The 21,610-nt window shown below is 38.0% G+C and overlaps 1 protein-coding gene across 1 annotated transcript; it reads right to left on the minus strand.

Annotated features, from left to right (window-relative positions):
- Window positions 1–1,428: 1,428 nt before the first annotated feature.
- Window positions 1,429–21,343, minus strand: LOC127494801 (E3 ubiquitin-protein ligase BRE1A-like). The gene is made up of 14 exons (XM_051860957.1): window positions 20,787–21,343; window positions 19,058–19,219; window positions 18,498–18,638; window positions 13,993–14,061; window positions 11,567–12,361; window positions 6,550–6,646; window positions 6,350–6,459; window positions 6,107–6,177; window positions 5,784–5,921; window positions 5,476–5,571; window positions 5,112–5,240; window positions 4,841–4,984; window positions 3,291–3,366; window positions 1,429–1,823 (listed from the first exon to the last, which is right to left on the minus strand). Exons 2-14 carry the CDS (start codon window positions 19,134–19,136, stop codon window positions 1,429–1,431), a joined length of 2,340 nt encoding a protein of 779 aa, XP_051716917.1. The 5' UTR covers window positions 19,137–19,219; window positions 20,787–21,343.
- Window positions 21,344–21,610: the final 267 nt, after the last annotated feature.

Raw genomic sequence — 21,610 nt, forward strand, 5'->3', positions numbered from 1 at the left:
CAGCTTGTTGGGTGTTTGCTGTTGCATTAGTCTCATTATTCTCATCTTCTGACTGATTCTCTGGATCATGAAGAACATTTACTGCAGGTTGAGGATCAGGGTCAGATCCAGACCCATCTTCTCCTGTCTCGTTGCTTGTCTGTTTTGCACATTCATCTGTTTTTTGCTTAATTTCCTGTTCTGGCACAAATTGTGATGCAGATATAGATTCATCTGATGGTGTTTGTTGGGTGTTTGCTGTTACATCAGTCTCTTTATTCTCATCTTCTGACTGATTCTCTGGATCATGAAGAACATTTACTGCAGGTTGAAGATCAGGGTCAGATCCAGACCCATCTTCTCCTGTCTCGTTGCTTGTCTGTTTTGCACATTCATCTGTTTTTTGCTTAATTTCCTGTTCTGGCACAGATTGTGTTGCAGGTTTAGATTCATCTGATGGTGTTTGTTGGGTGTTTGCTGTTGCATTAGTCTCATTATTCTCATCTTCTGACTGATTCTCTGGATCATGAAGAACATTTACTGCAGGTTGAAGATCAGGGTCAGATCCAGACCCATCTTCTCCTGTCTCATTGCTTGTCTGTTTTGTACATTCATCTGTTTTTTGATTTATTTCCTGCTCTGACACAGATTGTGATGCAGATTTAGATTCATCTGTTCCATCAGTCTCATTATTCTCATCTTCTGACTGATTCTCTGGATCTCCAGGAGCATTTACTGTACTTTGAGGATCACGGTCAGATCCAGATGTATCTTCTTGTTGGGTAGATGTAACAGCTTTAACAGCTTGTTGGGTGTTTGCTGTTGCATTAGTCTCATTATTCTCATCTTCTGACTGATTCTCTGGATCATGAAGAACATTCATGAAGAACATTGCAGGTTGAGGATCAGGGTCAGATCCAGACCCATCTTCTCCTGTCTCGTTGCTTGTCTGTTTTGCACATTCATCTGTTTTTTGCTTAATTTCCTGTTCTGGCACAGATTGTGTTGCAGATTTAGATTCATCTGATGGTGTTTGTTGGGTGTTTGCTGTTGCATTAGTCTCATTATTCTCATCTTCTGACTGATTCTCTGGATCATGAAGAACATTTACTGCAGGTTGAAGATCAGGGTCAGATCCAGACCCATCTTCTCCTGTCTCATTGCTTGTCTGTTTTGTACATTCATCTGTTTTTTGATTTATTTCCTGCTCTGACACAGATTGTGATGCAGATTTAGATTCATCTGTTCCATCAGTCTCATTATTCTCATCTTCTGACTGATTCTCTGGATCTCCAGGAGCATTTACTGTACTTTGAGGATCACGGTCAGATCCAGATGTATCTTCTTGTTGGGTAGATGTAACAGCTTTAACAGCTTGTTGGGTGTTTGCTGTTGCATTAGTCTCATTATTCTCATCTTCTGACTGATTCTCTGAATCATGAAGAACATTTACTGCAGGTTGAGGATCAGGGTCAGATCCAGACCCATCTTCTCCTGTCTCGTTGCTTGTCTGTTTTGCACATTCATCTGTTTTTTGCTTAATTTCCTGTTCTGGCACAAATTGTGATGCAGATTTAGATTCATCTGATGTTGTTTGTTGGGTGTTTGCTGTTCCATCAGTCTCATTATTCTCATCTTCTGACTGATTCTCTGATCATGAAGAACATTTAGTGTAGGGTGAAGATCAGGGCAGGATATAGTTTGTGTCTCATTTCTTGATTGTTTGTCACTGTCATCAGGCTTTTGCTTTATTCCCTCTTTTGACACAGTTTGTGGTATAGATTCAGAATGTTTCATTGGATGTTGAGCACCATCTAGATTATCACATTTGTTGGGAATTGCAGCTGAAACAGAAAGGGGGAGTGGGACATGTTAATTATAGCAGATTTTCCACATTTATTTAGATGAACTAAGAAAAAAAGCTTATTTCAAGCTAGCCGTATCTACTGTGTCTGTATGTACTTTGGCACAAGTATTTTAAGTTTGCACAATAATGGATCTGAAATCAGGGTTAAAGGAATAGATCAAGCAAAAATGAAAATTCGCTCATTATCTACTCACCCTCATGCCATCTTACAAGTGTAAAAACAATGCAAGTCAATGGGGACCAAAGTTGTAGCACTCCAAAAAGTACATAAAGGCAGTAGGTAAAAAGTAGTATAAAAGTAGTCTCCAGTGTTCTGTGCTTTTTTGGGCTAAAACATTTTGGTTCCTGTTGACTTGAATTATACACAGCAAAACATCCAGTGTTAAATTAACACTTCCAGTGTGGATTATATAAACACTGGCAATGTTAATTTAACACTGATAGTGTTCATTTAACACTGGAGGTTTTACTGTGTATGGACCAAAATAGCTGAGATATTCCACTAAAAATCTTTGTTTTGTTCAACAGAAGAAATTCATACACATCTGGGATGACATGAGAGGGAGTAAACGATTCATTTAGGAATTGGGTCAACTGCTCCTTTAGGAATGTAATTGTTTGACTAAACCTAACACTCAGCTCTGACACCATTTTTGTTTTATCATAAAATTGCATTGTCTAAAATGTCATTAAGAAGCATACATTTTCAGAATCAGAATTAACGAGGTTCAGCTCTGGTTTTTGTGCAGGTCAGTCAAGCTCATTTCTTGTTTATTTTTACTCTATATAAACCTCACTGTGTGTTATCCTGAACATAAAAAGGCCTCCACAAACTTGAGAAAGTTGTAAGCACACAATTCTCAAGAAGGTCATCACAAGCCAAAGTTTTCGATTTGACCTCTCAGAAATTACAACAAAACCCAACTTATTTAGTCAGAGATATCCACTAACATTTGGTCATGTAGTGTATTAATCAAATCTTTTATATTAGCCGCGTTTCCACCGCAAGAACTTTTCCCCCTCGGAAAGTCCCTGCTCGAGGGGTAGTACTTTTTCAAAGTTCAGGAACTTTTGCGGGTGGGCCTTGGGTGCTGAATATGCTGATTGGTTGAGTTCACACAGCATTTTACTTCAACCACCACTTTTAAAAGTCTGTTGCGGTGCGTGCAGTAAGAGTAGGTTGTTATTCAAATCAACAATGCTGCTTTATTAAGCTTATATGCGGAGAACGAAATCCAGCGTGAACTGGAAAGTCACGTGCAGTCCTACGTCAACAGGTCTGTGGGAAAAAAAGTTCCTGGGACAAATTGTACTGGGTAATTTCAGTGGAAACTGGGCTATTAACATTGTTTAGGTCATTTTCCTTGAATAGTCTCTTTCTGAGTATACCCTTCAGATTGTTTATTTGTTTCTGGTTTGTAAATTAGAATCAATTAATAGATACCTGACTCATGTGATCTTTTTTTGTACAGAAGAAAGTAGGCCTCATTACAGCGGAAGGTTTTTTTTAAATCAGGTATCTGGAAAAGGCAAAAAGAAACATTACAACACGCCACAAGACATGAGCATTGATATTTCAGCCATAATGCATGAGCACAATGAGAACATGTTAATTTATTTCTCAATGTATATATCTGCACATAAAGATCAGGATTCTACGAAAAATTTGAGATGGACGGAAAAATAAATTGCAATGATTTTGCGTTCTCTCGCAAATGTTTGCATCCTTTTAGGGGCTCCATAGGATTCTGCTTTATTCCTAAGATTATAATGTCCAAAAGTACTATCAGACAAAATTAAGCGCAACATTTACTAAATTGGGCAAATTAGTGCTAGAGCACAATCCCATAAAAGCGCCAACGGGAGTGGAAAGTTCTGCATGCGATCTACTTACGGCGTGCAAATTAGCCGGATTATTTCCAAAATGACCAGCACAATCTACCAAGAGCAGCGCCAATTAACATCTGGTTTAAGATATGCTCTCAATTTCTCAAAAAAAAGAAAGAAAAAAAGATGTGCTTTTTGAGCAGTAAATAATGGCGCAAATACCAGTAAATTGGAGCCTGGTCTCATTAGAAAAAAGTACCTGTGGAAATGTTTTCGCGAGTTGCAAAATACGTACCAATACGTACATATCGCTGTCTTTTCAATGTGAAATGTCCACTGAGTCGCACTAAAAGCGTGTTCAATTCTTTTGCCAGAACAGACAAACGTGAATATGGTACGTTTTTATGACGTTGGTTTTTATACGAGTCACCACTGTTCTGATTTGAAATTCCCATTACGTTTTAAAATAACGTACCACCAACACTACACCTAAACCTACCCGATAGTGTTAACAAAAGCAAATGTGACATAAATAGCATCTGTAATCATGCCATTTTAGCTTGTTTTGGTTTCTTTTACCGTGACTCGCCTTTCACAGGATTCGTACCCAAGGCTTCCTTGTTCTAAACACAACTCCGTATCAGCTGAGCTACCGAGCAAACTTATTATGTCAGAAAAACGAAACATATGGAGCTGGTTATGCGATGCAAAGTCCAAAATATATTCATTTCCAAATCGTGCACTTTGTTAAAAAGCGTTTTGAAGTCATAACATAATATTGTGCAAGGAGACGTGAAAACAAGTCTTTATTATTCCATAATCTCACCCTGTAATCGTAGCTGTGTATGAAAACGATTAAAAGCGCTTACTGTTTTACTGCCTCTAGCGTTCATGTCTGTTGGAAACTGCAGTGATATGTACGTATTTTTGCGACCTGCAAAAACATTCCCACAGGTACGCCTTTCCTATGAGACTAGGTTGGTAAATTGACTAGAGCAAACCTTACATCACTTACCCGTGGTAAATAAAATAAACATCAACTATGATTAACACATGCTTTGAAAGTATTGTTCAAGTTAACAAATGGCAACTTATTGTAAAGTGTTACCAAAATACATATTGAACATCAGGAATCATTTTTTGCCAAAAATATCAAAAACAGTTCACCTTGCGTACAGAGCTGTCGTTAAACTCATACCACTGATGATCCTCAAATGACTTGATGACAGCATAATAATGTCCACCAACGAAGGATCCAATATGTTTCACAACAGCATACAAATCATACTGGTGTTGAGCTCCACTGTCATCCTGAGGAAACACAGAATCACACTTATTTGTTCTGAAGACATGATTTAAGGCTGGTCATACTACACTTTTTTCTTTTCATTTTAATTACATTTTTTAATCCTTCATAAAAAACACAAATTCAACATACTTTCACTGATAACTGGAACTGAATTTCCACCGTAGACTTGTTCTTCTTGTACCTCATGGTGTAATAATCCAGTTGAAATCTCTCCAGCTGCACAACCAGAACTGGAGGAAGTTTATGTATATCACACTTCTGACAGGAAAAAAACAAACAAACAGAGAAAACAGCTTATAATAAATGTTCGCCATCCTCAAATATAGCATAATCTGTGTTACTGGTTCTTCTCTACAAAATTTTAGTCAGTCTATTGTGTACAGCAATGCAATAAATGTAGGAAAAAATAAATGTAATAGTGTGAAATACGAAATTTAATACATTAAGCTAAAATAAAATATTCATTATAACCCATTTACAAGTTAAGACTCACTATTTCCGTGTTCACCATCTCTTTGCAAGTTGGGCATTTCACTTGATCCTCCTCACATGTCTTGATGGGTTCAAAATACGAGTCAAAACAGCTTTGCTGAAATACAATAAACAGTGCTAGTTTTAATTGTTTTTTTAAAAAAAAAACAATTAAAAATCCAAAAATTGATGGATGAATATAAACTTTTAATTGGACATCTGATATTTGATGCTGTTGAATGTGTAATTTCTGGATAAATATTATAAAAGTTCCTTAATATGCTGGATAGTGAAGAAGATTAGGAGCGTCACCTCTCTGAAAATGCTTACCATGTTTATGGGAGAATCCGTGCCATACGTTTCCATACAGATGGGAATGATGTAAAAAGGTTCATGACGCGTCACAAGAGGATGCTCTTTTCCTGGATTTTTACACATGGTTTTGTGCTCAAACACTCCCTGGTATACCTGAAAATATATTTATAGACATTAATCTGTCTTTATCTTCTGCAGAGCACCATTTCATCCATCACAATAGACTACATTTCTATAGATTTACAGTGTCACTTATTTCTCATCATCAGCCCTGTAATATAGCAACATCTAGCCAAAACACTTTTAATAAAGATTTGAATAATATTTGATCTGAATACCTTAGCCATCTCTGGATTCACCATGTTCATTATCTTCTGGAAATATTCTGCAGCATCCTGCTGCTCGTAAACTGATGATAATAATAATAATTTAAAATATTAATGATAATAATATTCACACTTTTAGACAATAATAGAATTACATTTTTGTTTTTATTGTTTTTCAACATTTAAATTCTCCATTGAATTTGATCACATTTTCATTCCAAGAGTTTTTGTGTGAATGACAAATACAAACCTTACCATTAATTTCAAGTTCAGGTGTGATTCTCTCAGTGGTGGCAACGTTTCTCTTTCCAGACTTTAGATCCATAAATAATTGTGCAATGTGAACATCAATTGGTTTGAACAACCTGTAAAACAGAACAACTGGATATAACTGAATATTTTATTCAGCAGCATTAATGATAACCTATACAATGAATACAATGAAATAATCTCACCTTTCCACAGTATTTCTGAAATCTTCTGTCATGAAAAGTGTCTGCAGCACTGAGTTCAGATAGCATGTGGCCCCTTGATTTCTTAACCCAATGTTTCCTTTAAAAATCAAAGTGATTTAAACATTAATGTTCTTTGAAATGGAAGCATGAATTAGAAAGTTAACATATACAGTAGGTTTATGGATGTTTGATTTACAGAAAGGGAGACACAATGACTTTCTTGTGTGACCAAAGTGTCTGGTTCAAAACATAACATAATTCTGATTGAAATGTTGTACATGTTGTGCTTTTGGCAACTGCATCTGGGAGAAACAGTGGTCTTTTTGCACTTTCTTTGTCATTTGACATTTTATGGTTCATTACCATGCAGTAATACATTTAGTACTGAATGATCAATGAAATGTCCTCATGAAATCAGAGACACTCCCGTTGAAATCTGTTCTGCCTGCACACTGGAAATTATGTCCTGTGGCAGGAGGGCTAGATGGCCATGTAGACATAAATTGAAAGCCTCGTCCTCCTCTTTGTCATCGCAGAGCTGTTGCATTAGGCCACAGCAGGACCAAAGAGGGCATGACCAGACTCCACTGGAGTGCCCGCAATACGTCTGTGGTGAGGGGGGCGTGGTAAAGTGAAGTCTGTAGTGTGGTGATGAGCGGTGGTTCAACTGCATGATGACTAACACCTGTCTAACACTAACACTGGATATAAATATCCCTCAGACCTGGGGGAGAGAGAGAGTGATTCTTACCCTGTGTTTTCATTGTCCTGAGTTTCTGGATTGTAAAACGTCTGGCCGCTCTCTTTTGAGTTACAGTTTTTCTCAAAACAGTTAACACAGTGTTCTGAACACTTTGTAATTGTCCTAAACAGATTGTACATTTTCATTTATTTTACACAAATTGCAAATCATGTGAATAATTTTCTCAAAACACTATGCACAAAGTTCTCAAATGTTTTCATAACAGTTAATACATCCAACCAAAACTTTAATAAATCAGGAAAAAATGATCACAGCTTTTTTTATTGTCTTTACACAATTCACAAACATTTATGTACCATTTGTCCAAACATAATAAACAAAACTCTGGAATTTGTCATATTATCAAATGCACTTGGTATGTTTTCAACGGGCCTCAAAATGATAACTACTTGGTTAGAAAATTATGAAAGGAAAAGTATACATAGAGCAAGAAAAGAATAAAAATATGCAAGAGAAGGGGAAAATAAAGAGGTGTAAGTATAAAGGTGGTGGTGTGGGTATGGAAGGGTGTGTAATGAGAAGGAAAAGAAGATAAGAAGAGATAAAACACCCCGCCCATGGTGTTTTATTTACAAGACATTCAAAATAAAATACTTTGGCATAATTTTGTTTGAATATACATATAAACAAATTTGTATAAATTTCAGTAGTTTTAAAGCAGTTGAGATAATTTAAAGCTTTCACACGGCAATTTGTATATTCTCAAATGTCAGGATGGCACAACTGCAAACATGGATGTTTTATATGAATTGACAAGGTAATAACATTAAGCCTGATAATGCAACATCCAGAGGAAATCAATATATCATTGTAGCAGAGTGAAAAGGTTTGTAGAATACTGATAAAAACTGCTGATATTAAGTATCGGTAGGTTGGTACACTTTCCATGTCAGGTGGTACAATGATACAATATATATTTACAAATATTTGGTTTTACCACCTGACAAAAAAAGTTAAAATTTAATTTAAAGACTTTGAAATGTTGTTTAAACAAACTTGTTTAAACATTGTTCATGACTCAAAAATATGCATTTCATCAGTTTTGAAAATATTTTTTTAAAAATATCTTTTTTGAAGCTTTATTTGTCAATGACCAATATAACAAAAACATTACAGTAAACATGTATTTCCGTTGGTGTATTTGTACATCCACAGTTGAAAATGTTCTAAAATCAATAGACAATACAATAGTTTTGATGTTAGTATTTACTTTTAATAAATGCATTACTAGAAAAAAATGCAGCGCTTTATTTTGCATTAAAGTTGAACAGTTTGGCTAGGGTAAGAGTGTGTTTAGATCACTGTGTTAACTGTTTTGAGAGCAGTTACATTACTTTGGAGAAATGTGTCAAATCGATTGAGAAAAACTGTAATAAAATAAAGACTGTGAATTAATCTCGCTAAACCAAATTCTTTGTCATTTCTCTTTGAACCTTGCTACACTGGTGCCGAAACCCAGGACAAAGAAGCTGGCATGCAAGCAAGCGAGTCAAGCGGGTCGGACACTCCCCCGAACAACTTCGCCAGTGCTGGGACGCTTGCAGCAAATGGTTGATGGTCCAGACCTGCGATGTTGAGGAAGTGGTCTATCTGGTGGTGCTGGAGCAGTTTATCGCTCGACTGCCATGAGGAATGGACAATTGGGTCGAGTGCCACCGTCCAACGTTGCTGAATCAGGCCATCCAGTTGGCAGAGAATCACCTGGTGGCATGCCCAGAGCTCCTCCCTAATATCTCTTTTTCTAGCCCATCTCCCTCTCTCCCTTTTCATTCTCACCCTGGTACCTTTCCCAGGTCCAGGAACATCGCGCCCTCCACCTCAGGGATGAGGCATTCTAATTTCTGTGTCCCCCCAGACTTTACACCTGGGACGCATGGGCCTCCCCTCCATTCACAGTTTTCCCCTCTTTTCACCAGTCTCTTGGCCCTCTTCCTGCTGCCAGGGTTGCAGGAAAGCCTGGGCCAGCTTGCTGGAGATGGGGGGACCTGGGTCATTTCCAGAACCGGTGCACAGTCATGGAGGTGGAGACCTTGATTCGGGTCCCGAATCCTCGCTGGCTGCCCGCAATCAAGCTGGGCAGTACTAAATTCCGAAGTATTAAGGTAGGTACATATTAGGCTTTGGTGGATTCAGGCTATAACCAAACCTCTATTCATCAAAGCCTGATGCAAAAAGGGGCATTGGATATGAGCCCCAAGGTTATGGTGCAGTGTGTACACGGGGATATAATGTACTACTCTCTAGTGCCTGTTATTATCCTATTTAGGGGGGGAAAAGCATTGAGTAAAGGTGGTGGTTAAGGTGGGCCCATCTTAGGCATCCACTGATTATTGTTATGGATTGGCCAGCATTTACTCAATTATTGGTGATTTTGTGTGTGGATGTCTCTTGGGGGACAGGGCCAAGGATGGGGGAAGCCATTGCTCAGGATGGAGATGTGGTTCTGGGACGATCACAGAGTGCCTCTGAGTAAATGAGCAGAGCTAATTCTTCCCGAATTAGATGGAATTAGATGGCAGTCTCGTAATGAAATGCTTAAAAATGCATTTCATTGAGTTCGTACCATCAATGGACAGCTGCTCCAGCCTGATCGACTGCTTTTTTTATTGTTTTTCCCATTCAAGATTCTCTATGGTTGTCAGCCCCGTGGGGTGCTTGACATCATTAGAGAGACTTGGGAGGAGGGGCCTTCTAACAACCGGAATGAAATTCAGTACGTCCTGGACTTTCAAGCAAAACTCCACATGCTGGGGTGGTTCTCAGTGGAGAATTTGCTGCAGATTCAGGACAAACAAAGTCGACTGTACAATAGGGGTACACGGCAATGCAAATTTGCACTGGGGGATAAAGTACTTTGTGCTACTTCCAACATCTAGTTCTAAATACTCGCCAAGTAGCAATGATCCTTTATGGTTACGCAGCGGGGATCTCAATTATGAGGTCAGGCAAACGGACAGGGGCGATGTATGTCAGCTTTACCACCTTAATCTCCTAATACAGTGGAATGAGGTGACACCCACTGAGCTGGTGACAGCCGTTTCGGCCAAGACGATCTAGGACCAGAAGCGGCTATCCAAATCAAACCACTCGCATTAGTCCCTGGGTTCTCACCCCTGCCCGGTCGCATGGACCTTATACAGCACAGTAACAAAATGATCCCCAGGGTTGTAGCATGCAGCCGACCCTATCGTTTACCTGGACACAAGAAAAAAATGGTGCAGGAGGAATTGAAAGTGATGCTAGAGTTAGACGTAATAGAAGAGTCTTACAGCGACTGGCCAATCCTGATAGTTTTGGTTCCCAAGACAGACGGCTCGTTCATATTCTGTGTAGATTACAGGAAGGCGAACACTGTTGAAATTCAATGTTTAACCAATGCCTCAGTTTAGTTAGGTTCAGCTTGTTTTTATTAGACACTGAATTTAACAAAGGGATATTGGCAAATTCCCTAGATGCCCTTATCCAAAGAAAAAACAGCCTTCACTACGCTGTTTGGATTACACTAATTAGTTACCCTTATGTTCGGGTTGTTTGAGGCTCCAGCCACCTTTCAGCATCTCATGGACAAAATCCTCTGGCCCCATTCAGCGTATGTCACTGCCTATCTGAACAATATTATAATATATAGTAATGATTAGCAGCGACGCCTCGAACATCTGTGGGCTGTCCTGAGATCGCTGAGGGGTCGATCACTGGACTCACGGTGAACCCGAGGAAGTGTGCAATTGTGCGAGTGGAGGTTACGGTATCTGGGCTTCCACTTGGGACATGGGAAGGTGTGTCCCCAAATTGATAAGACAGCCATGATTGCAGCCTGCCAAAGCCCTATGACCAAAAAGGAGGTGAGACAGATTCTGGGGCTGGCAGGATATTATAGTAGGTTTGCGCATAATTATTCAGAGTTCACCAGCCCGCTGACTGATCTCAATAAAAAAGAAGCACCAGATCTGGTACAGTGGACTGAGTCGTGCCAACAGGCTTTAACCTAAGTGAAGGCTGCTCTGTGTGGTGGGATGCTCTTACAATCTCCTAACTTTAATCTCTCCTTTATGTTGCAGATAGATGCGTTGGACAGGGGACTGGGCATGGTTCTGTCTTAGGTGGTCGAGGGGCAAGAACGGCCTGTGCTGTATCTGAGTGAGTAGATCTCAAAGAGAGAGAACAGATACAGCACCAGAAGAGTTGCAGAAAATTAGCTAGTCTTCATTTTGACTTTTTGTGTGATCATCAGCTGGACTGGAGTTTATTAGTTACCTTTTGGTTTTTGCACTTCTGTTCTTCCCAGTTTTTCCTCTAGTTTCTGTCTCTCCTTTTCTTCTCGTCTCAGTTTTTCCTCTAGTTTCTGTCTCTCCTCTTCTTCTCTTCTCAGTTTTTCTTCTAGTTTCTGTCTCTCCTTTTCTTCTCGTCTCAGTTTTTCCTCTAGTTTCTGTCTCTCCTCTTCTTCTCTTCTCAGTTTTTCTTCTAGTTTCTGTCTCTCCTTTTTTTCTTGTCTCAGTTTTTCCTCTTGTTTCTGTCTCTCCTTTTCTTCTCTTCTCAGTTTTTCCTTTTGTTTCTGTCTCTCCTCTTCTTCTCTTCTCAATTTTTCTTCTAGTTTCTGTCTCTCCATTTCTTCTCTTCTCAGTTTTTCCTCTAGTTTCTGTCTCTCCTCTTCTTCTGTTCTCAGATTTTCCTCTTGTTTCTGTCTCTCCTCTTCTTCTCTTTCCAGTCTTTCCTCTTGTTTCTGTCTCTCCTTTTCTTCTCTTCTCACTCTTTCCTCTAGTTTCTGTCTCTCTTCTTCTTCTCTTCTCAGTTTTTCCTCTAGTTTCTGTCTCTCCTCTTCTTCTCTTCTCACTCTTTCCTCTAGTTTCTGTCTTTCCTCTTCTTGTCTTCTCACTCTTTCCTCTAGTTTCTGTCTCTCCTCTTCTTCTCTTCTCAGTCTTTCCTCTAGTTTCTGTCTCTCCGCTTCTTCTCTTCTCAGTTTTTCCTCTTGTTTCTGTTTCTTCCATTCCACTTGTTTACTTTTCATCTCATCTTGCTTTTTTTTCTCATGTTCTGTGTCTCCACTTGAACCTAAAAATGTATTGAAGTGTAAATGTATTACATTTAAAATGTTTATCCATTTATCTAAAATACACAATTTGTTGTACAACAGTGGGGATATTGCTGAGCAAGTGAAGGTGGGATTATACTACACACAAATTAAAATCGGAACAGATTTTAAAATATTAGTTTTTTTCAACTGCTTACACACGTTTTCAAAACTTTGCCTCTTTTTTTCCCCCAAAACTTTACACATATATCTGTGAATTGCACACACAAAATGCAAAATGTCTCACATCTCTTGCAAAATGAAGCACTTCTGTCACGTATAGTTTTGGGTTTTGTTCATGTTCTTCATGTTCATGTCTTTTATTTTGTAGTTTTATTCATGTTGCTTGTTTGTGCCATGCTTCTCTTGCTCCTCATGTTCTCCCTTAGTCTATGTGTCATGTTCTCATTGGTTATTTATGGTCATGTGTTTCTGAGTTCTGTTCTGTCATTGGTTCCCTTGTTCCTTGTGTCACTTGCTCATTGGTTGTCTTAGTCATGTGTTCACTTAGTTCTTGTATTTAAAGCCATTGTCTTCCCCATGCTACTTTGTCGTGTATTGTTATTGTAACCCTGCTGTCTGTGAGTCTTATTGTCAAGTCTGTTCAGATCAAGTCAAGTCTGTTCAAGTTCATGTCAACTGGTTGCTTTGTTTGTTCACTTTGATACAATAAACTGCACTTGGGTTCATCATCTCGCCTTCAGTTTGGACTGGATCGTTACAACTGCATTCAAAATATCACAAACACATCTCAAAAGCAAACATTTGCCTTACGTTGCAAATATCTTTGCCATAATATTCTATTTTTGGATATATCATATACACACAGTTATTCAAAACCTAAAGCTCTTCTTTCATGAGCTCCTATATACATTTCTGTACAAGATTGAAAGTAATTGGCAGAGAGATGTTGAAAAATTCATGGTAAACACGAAAGCAAGATTGAAACCAAACTATTTACTGGTTCAAACTATTTGTGGTTGTGAATACAGTATTACAGTACGAAAGAAAAGAAATACATCAACCATGTGTAGATGAACAGAAACAATGGCTGTGTTTGAAAAAGGAAATCAAGATTCTTCCTAGAGAATTGTGTGTTGTGTTTTGCAAAAAGTCGAAGTTATTAATCTGAGTCATATTAATAACAAATACAACAAATAAAACAAGATAACCATACAGCACAACCCAAGCAAAGCAGCTGTGTATACATAAACAATTTTAAATAAACATTCACGAGTTCACACTTACAAACAATCAGATAGTAAATAGTATGAGTAGTAGTATGCGTATTTGGCGTGCTGTCCGAGGAGAGGGCTCCGAGCTCGGTATTGGGGCCCGAACCCAGAGTACTCCCCTGTATTCTGGTTAGGAAAGTAACCAGGCCAGTGTGAGGAGACGGGGTGGTGGAGGGATGCTGTACAACTGTCGAGGAATATGGGTGAGTCGACTGTGTCTATATATATGCTTTCACTCATGTTGATTGGGTAGACATGTTGATTACTGATTGCTCACAGCTGGCTGAAATGACGTGATGATTAGTCAGATTATTTGAACGTTGCTCCTCCCGAATTTTGTTAATAAAACATCATTAAAATAGAGAGTTAATACTTACTTCTAGGTGAGAAGGCTTCATCTTCACACTGACTGCTTTGTGTGGTTCTGGTCCTAAATTCATGTTCTCCTGTGTAAGATATGAGGATGGCAGAATGTTTGTACAGGCAAATCAAAAATGAGATTAATAAGCATAATATAGCCTAATTCCAATCTATATTATTCATCATGATCTAACGTAATGTTTCAACTTTAACAGTCTGTTCAACACACACAGTGGCCCTGTTTCCACATGGCGCAAAGATCCAAATGCAATGTGGTCACATGTGTTTTTTGACTACCTCTGTATGTGGCTATTGTGATCTGATCATCTTTTGCACCCTGTTACCACCTGTATTAAATGTTAACCAGATGTGATCAGACCAAAAACGCATCTTGATAACAAAATAAGAACAGCAATCATATAGCTTAAAGCTGCAGTCCGTAACTTTTTTTGGTTAAAAATGATCCAAAATCAATGTGAGCACGTACATAAACCAGTCAGTGTTCAAAACTATCTCCTTACCTTAGCCTTAGCAATTCACAACGGTAAGCTTGTAATAATGTTTTTTAATTCGGGTGGTACTGGTGGGTTTCCGCGGGAAATTAGAGCATGCAGCCGTTCGTCTTTGCGTCTGTAAACAATCGTTAGGGTTAGAGATGGGAATCAGGTGTGTGAGTATTTAGGACCAGGTACAGGGTTATGGGAAATTAAGTCTGTGATAAAGTTAGTACTCAGGTGAGGGAGCCCTCTGGTGGTGATCGGAGGGAGCCACAGAGGCCACATTCATGACAACGTCATTACATCACGTCTGTTTACATAAAGAAGGAGTCCCAGATAGTAAGCTATATGGCATGTGAGGATGCTGCTGGTAGCAGATCATTTATAGCCTTTTCACACAGCAGCTGGAATAATTAAACATCATTTTGATGCCGGATTGTAATCCAGAAAGGTCCAAATGACAATCATCAGTGACAACTGGAGATTCACCCGTAGTCAAAAGCAAAAGACGTCGGACTGCGGAGTCACTACAGAAATTGAAATCTACAGGTAACGCTAATACACACTGAATACACATAGTCACGCAATGCTGATGTTGTTAACATTAACAATTTGAGAACAAAGTATATAATAATTGCACGGTTTGACGTGATCCAAGCTAAGCGATCGCTAGATTTAATCATCATCGGCAGTGCGATTTATCGTAATGATTTTTTTCTCTGGTCGGAAAAAAAGTGGCAGACATGTTACTTACTCCTTCAGATGACATTTTCCAGTGAAAATCCTTATTTTGGTCATATTTCCAAGATGTGATGTGATGCATAACATGAGAATGAACCTCACTGGTTCTTGCTGAAGCTCAAACGTGCTGCGTAACACAAGAATGAACCTCATTGGTTCTTGCAGAAGCTTAAACGTGCTGCGTAACACAAGAATGAACCTCATTGGTTCTTGCTGAAGCTCAAACGTGCTGCGTAACACAAGAATGAACCTCATTGGTTCTTGCTGAAGCTCAAACGTGCTGCGTAACACAAGAATGAACCTCATTGGTTCTTGCAGAAGCTTAAATGTGATGTGTAACACGAGAATGAACCTCACTGGTTCCGTCAATGGCAGGGAAAGAGCTCTCTCTGTGTGTCTAGTACATTACATGGCCCACATATTTTGAGCAGTAGGATGGAGTAAATAAAACTGCAAAATAAATATTCATCAATCAGTATTTTTTACTTTTAATACTTTAGTACATTAAAAATCACAGCCCAGGCTCATTAGAAAAAAGTACCTGTGTCAACATTTTTGCAAAATGCAAAATACGATGCTTAGTGCACGTTTCGCAACAGTTTCAAAGTGAAATGTCCAGTGAGTGGCGCTAAAAGCTTGTTTAGTTTTTTTCCGGATCAGATGAATGTGAATATGGCAAAGTTATATTACATTTGAGTTTGTACGTATCACCGCAGTTCTGAACTGAAATGAGTGGCGCTAAAAGCTTAATGCTCCATCCAGTTTAATAACGTACCCATACACTAAACCCTAAACCTACCCGATAGTGTTAACAAAAGCAAATGTGACATAAAAACACACTCCTGGCATTTTAGCTTGATTTTGAACTCTTGTCTTTGAGCTCTTTTAGCATGACTCATCTTTCACTGGATTCTTACCCGAGATCTTCGCGTTGAAAGTACAATTCTGTATCAGCTGAGCTACTGAGCAAACTTATTACATCAGTAAAACTGAACATATGGAGCTGGGTAAGTGATGCAAACTCCAAAATATATTCATTTACAAATCATGCACTATGGCAAAAAGTGTTTTGAGATCATAACATAATTGTGCAAGGAGCCACGTGAAAACAAGTCTTGATTAATCCATAATCTGGCTCTGTAATCATAATTGTGTGTGAAAACGATTAAAAGTGCTTGTTGTTTTACTGCCTCCAGTGTTCATTTCTGTTAAGAACTGCAGTGATATGTACGTTTTGGTATGTATTTTACGTTTTGCAAAAATGTCTTGAGTACTTTGTCCACCACTGCTTAAATGTAATTAAATTACAGCAACTAATTTCTAATTACATTTGGCCCACCAAACCCGAAGATTTCCCACAAACTACAAACCCGATTCCAAAAAAGTTGGGACACTGTACAAATTGTGAATAAAAAAGGAATGCAATCATTTACAAATCTCATAAACTTATATTTTATTCACAATAGAATATAGATAACATATCAAATGTTGAAAGTGAGACATTTTTAAATGTCATGCCAAATATTGGCATGACATTTCAATTTTGGATTTCATGAGAGCTACACATTCCAAAAAAGTTGGGACAAGTAGCAATAATGGGCCGGAAAAGTTAAATGTACATATAAGGAACAGCTGGAGGACCAATTTGCAACTTATTAGGTCAATTGACAACATGATTGGGTATAAAAAGGGCCTATCAGAGTGGCAGTGTCTCTCAGAAGTCAAGATGGGCAGAGGATCACCAATTCCCCCAATGCTGCGGCGAAAAATAGTGGAGCAATATCAGAAAGGAGTTTCTCAGAGAAAAATTGCAAAGAGTTTGAAGTTATCATCATCTACAGTGCATAATATCATCCAAAGATTCAGAGAATCTGGAACAATCTCTGTGCGTAAGGGTCAAGGCCGGAAAACCATACTGGATGCCCGTGATCTTCGGGCCCTTAGACGGCACTGCATCACATACAGGAATGCTACTGTAATGGAAATCACAACATGGGCTCAGGAATACTTCCAGAAAACATTGTCGGTGAACACAATCCACCGTGCCATTCGCCGTTGCCGGCTAAAACTCTATAGGTCAAAAAAGAAGCCATATCTAAACATGATCCAGAAGCGCAGGCGTTTTCTCTGGGCCAAGGCTCATTTAAAATGGACTGTGGCAAAGTGGAAAACTGTTCTGTGGTCAGATGAATCAAAATTTGAAGTTCTTTTTGGAAAACTGGGACGCCATGTCATCCGGACTAAAGAGGACAAGGACAACCCAAGTTGTTATCAGTGCTCAGTTCAGAAGCCTGCATCTCTGATGGTATGGGGTTGCATGAGTGCGTGTGGCATGGGCAGCTTACACATCTGGAAAGGCACCATCAATGCTGAAAGGTATATCAAAGTTCTAGAACAACATATGCTCCCATCCAGATGTCGTCTCTTTCAGGGAAGACCTTGCATTTTCCAACATGACAATGCCAGACCACATACTGCATCAATTACAACATCATGGCTGCGTAGAAGAAGGATCCGGGTACTGAAATGGCCAGCCTGCAGTCCAGATCTTTCACCCATAGAAAACATTTGGCGCATCATAAAGAGGAAGATGCGACAAAGAAGACCTAAGACAGTTGAGCAACTAGAAGCCTGTATTAGACAAGAATGGGACAACATTCTTATTCCTAAACTTGAGCAACTTGTCTCCTCAGTCTCCAGACGTTTGCAGACTGTTATAAAAAGAAGAGGGGATGCCACACAGTGGTAAACATGGCCTTGTCCCAACTTTTTTGAGATGTGTTGATGCCATGAAATTTAAAATCAACTTATTTTTCCCTTAAAATGATACATTTTCTCAGTCTAAACATTTGATATGTCATCTATGTTGTATTCTGAATAAAATATTGAAATTTGAAACTTCCACATCATTGCATTCCTTTTTTATTCACAATTTGTACAGTGTCCTAACTTTTTTGGAATTGGGTTTGTACAACTTTCCACCTCAGATGAGGAATCCTCAACGATCCAGAACTCAGATATAAGTGGTTGTTTTATGGAAAAAGTGCGGTGTTCATTCATTTTTATTTGGGCAATTCTAGCTTGAAATGTAACATTTTACTTTGGGAAACGTGAAATGATGCTCCAAAATGAGTTAAAAATGTCATCAGACTGACATGTAATAAATGTGCCAATGGCAACATTTCAGCATATAAGCAAAAAGTTCCCCATTGAAGTTCCCCTTTCATGAGAGTGTGTTGATTGTGGATACATTGAAAACAGACTTTTACTGCATGTGATTTTACCATCAGTTTCTTCTGTCAGCAGATATTCTTTTTGCTTCTTATTACTGTCCATCCTCACTGACTCAAGAGGATATTCCTTTGGTTCATTTCTGTGGCGTTTTCTCTTTCGGCAGCAATTCAGACCATTAAACACAGATAATACTGTAGGGAATAAAACCAAAGTAAACAATTTTAGCAACAAACAGGAAAATAATTAGAATGGAAACATTGCTGAACATTAGGCTTCATGTTAAACACAATACTATGATGACAGCTTAAAATATAATTGAATGCACAATGAAAAAGGTTAAATGTTATGTTCACTATGTAATAACCCAAATAAAATATGTTATTAGAGCAAATTATGGTTTTTACTTTGCAAAATGTAGTAATACATTCCATTATGAACTCATCAGAAGGGTTTCATAAAAATGTAATTTTTTAAACATCAAATGATTTTATTAAAGAAAAGAGTAGCATCAACATTCTTTAAAATTTCTTGTCTTCCACCAAAGAAATCATATGGGTTTGGAATAACAAGAGGATGAGTTAAAAAGATTTAAAAATGTAATTGAACTTACCTGTCACAAGTAATGTCAGTATTCCAAATACTACCAAATACAAACTAACTTCCAGGTGTGCAGGCTCGTTACTTTCCATGTTCACAAATCCAATCTTATTATCTCTTATACTCTTCTCTGTTTGAAACCAGGTGAACCAACCAGGGTGGTGTTCTCTGCAAACTAGAAAAGTTTCACACATTCACTTTTAGATAGCTATAAATACACACATGGTTGAATAATTGAGTAGAATTCTGGTAAAGGTAGCCTACAACACCATTTCCAGAAAAGTTGTGACATCTTTAAATACAATAAAAACCAGTATCTGTGATTCTCTTTAACACTTATTTAACTGACAAAAGTATGAAGAAAAGATACACAGTGTTTTCACTGACCAACTTAAGTGTATTTTGAAAATATAAGAACACTTAATTTGATGCCTGCAAAAAAACAAAAACAAAAGAGTTGGCACAGATTTACCACTTTTCATTACACTTCCCAATTGCGGATTGTTGCAGTTTTGCAAGTGGAGTTTTTGCCTATTCTTGCTTGAATAAGTCTTCAGCTCTCCTCTCCATGAATTCCTCAATAGGAGACAGATCTGGACTGCAGGTCAGTCAAGCACACATACTCTGTGTCTATGATGCCATGCTGTTGTAGCATGTAAGGCCTGACAGTGTTTTGCTCTAATAACCATGGACTTCCTGGGAAAAGACATCATCTTGATGGCATTCCTTCACACATTTGCAAGTCACCTGTTTGCACTGGTGCTCCCTCATGCCATGGCAGATGTTTGCTTTTCTACCAGTTGCTGATCTAGATCTGGTCCCTTTTGTCTTTCTTTGGGACTGAGAACTTTTCCCAAAACAAACTAAAACATGGACTCATCTGACCACAGCACACATTTCCACTGTCTTTTAGAGCATCTGAGAAGGCTGTGTTTCTATAACTTTTCACTTTATTTGCCTGTTTCTTAACATTTTTTGTGAGTGTAGTACAGGCATCAAATTCAAAATTTGTTTGCATTTACAAAATACAATCAAGTCGGTCAGCAAAAACATTAAAAGTAATTTCTTTGTACTTTTTTCATTTGAATAAAGTTTCAAAACAATTAACAAATCACAGATTTTATTGCATTTTACAAAAGTGTCCCAACTTTTCTGAAAATGGGGTTGGATAAATCAGGCCAATGGACGAACCTTTCTACAGTAAACTAACACAGTTTTAGGCATTTACTTGATGTTGCATGTCAGTTTTAAGATATTGCATTTAAACACACAGATCAAAGAGGAATGTTTCTTAACAGAAACTTTCTGTCTTTAATGTAATATCTAGAATGATGACAGAAGTTCAGTGTCATTTCATATTCCGTAAACTGCATTTAAGTTTTTCATTAGTTTTTATAATGTTGCAATAGTTGAGTCTGAACATTAAGAAATTATGGTCATTTCGGCATGATGTAAGTAAACAATCATTCCTAATTTACATTTAGAAGTCAAACTCTAATCAAAGTTCTGTTATGTTTGGAATGAATATACTTATAATGAATTATGTATACTGATGAATACAAAACTGCAATGCTTAATATTAGGTTTATAGAAAAACAGTATGTTTTTATGAAGTTTATTCATTTACATAGGCGTAAACGTTTACGATTTAATCTACATCGAATGTTTAATGGTGTTCTTGGAATGTCTCGTGCACACTTCGGATACAATAGAAAATAATTTATTGATAATTGAAGACCTACCTTGAGATTGTGCAGGTCGCAGAAGAAGATTGAATTATATCACTATCACGTTCACTGAAATTGACACAAGCAATGAGCACTTTCATGTCTGAAATGCTGCATCGATTTTTTTTCTTTTTTCTTTCCTTATTTGATTTTTTAGCTCCTCCCTGATGGAACGAAAGAAAAAGAAACGAGGACGGATGAATCGAAGTGTAAAAAGGAAGTCATGCGCATCTGAATTACATCGGATCAATTACTTTTATGTTGTTGAAACATGAGTTATCAAATCATAATAGGCTATTGCCCTATATAAAAATCATAATAAGGCCATATCCGTGTTTTATTTAAACTGCAAACATTTTAATGAAATCTGTAGGCTATAATGCCAGATGTGAAGGGGAGGAGAATACACGCGCGCGCGTCACTTTCGCATTTAAAGAGTGAATCAAACAGTAGAGAGCTGACACTGAAAACACTGAGCACATCAACAAATCGACTGCTGCTGAAGATGGCCGAAAACTCAAAAAAACTCACTTGGTCCGACAAAGACGTCAAAGTGGTGCAAAAACTAAGCGACCTCGGTAAGTTATATAGGCCAATCAAGTACATTTATTGGTCCATTAAATTAAAAGTAGCCTAAACATAAATGATCAAAATCAATTTCTGGTTTTATTCACATTGATAGGATAACCTACTACTTTTCTTTAATAGCTTAAATGGCTTGGATGGCATTGCATTATAATTGTATAGTCTAAAATAGGCAATAAACTCCCTACAGTTTGCGTTTTGTTTTGATAGCCTGGGAATGTGAGACTAAAGCAAATCATTTCAAGTTGCTGAAT

This window comes from Ctenopharyngodon idella, chromosome 14 (genome assembly GCF_019924925.1).
Source record: "Ctenopharyngodon idella isolate HZGC_01 chromosome 14, HZGC01, whole genome shotgun sequence".
In the NCBI taxonomy this organism is placed as follows: domain Eukaryota; kingdom Metazoa; phylum Chordata; class Actinopteri; order Cypriniformes; family Xenocyprididae; genus Ctenopharyngodon; species Ctenopharyngodon idella.

Bases quoted from the DNA above. Each gene is read 5' to 3' on its own strand.
- LOC127494801 (XM_051860957.1), bottom strand. From the start codon at position 19,136: ATGGAAAGTAACGAGCCTGCACACCTGGAAGTTAGTTTGTATTTGGTA. The intron at 5,241-5,475 runs GTGAGTCTTAAC...TTTTCCTGTCAG, and splicing joins AGATGGTGAACACGGAAATA to AAGTGTGATATACATAAACT. The intron at 1,824-3,290 runs GTATCTATTAAT...TTTCTGTTTCAG, and splicing joins AAAAAGATCACATGAGTCAG to CTGCAATTCCCAACAAATGT.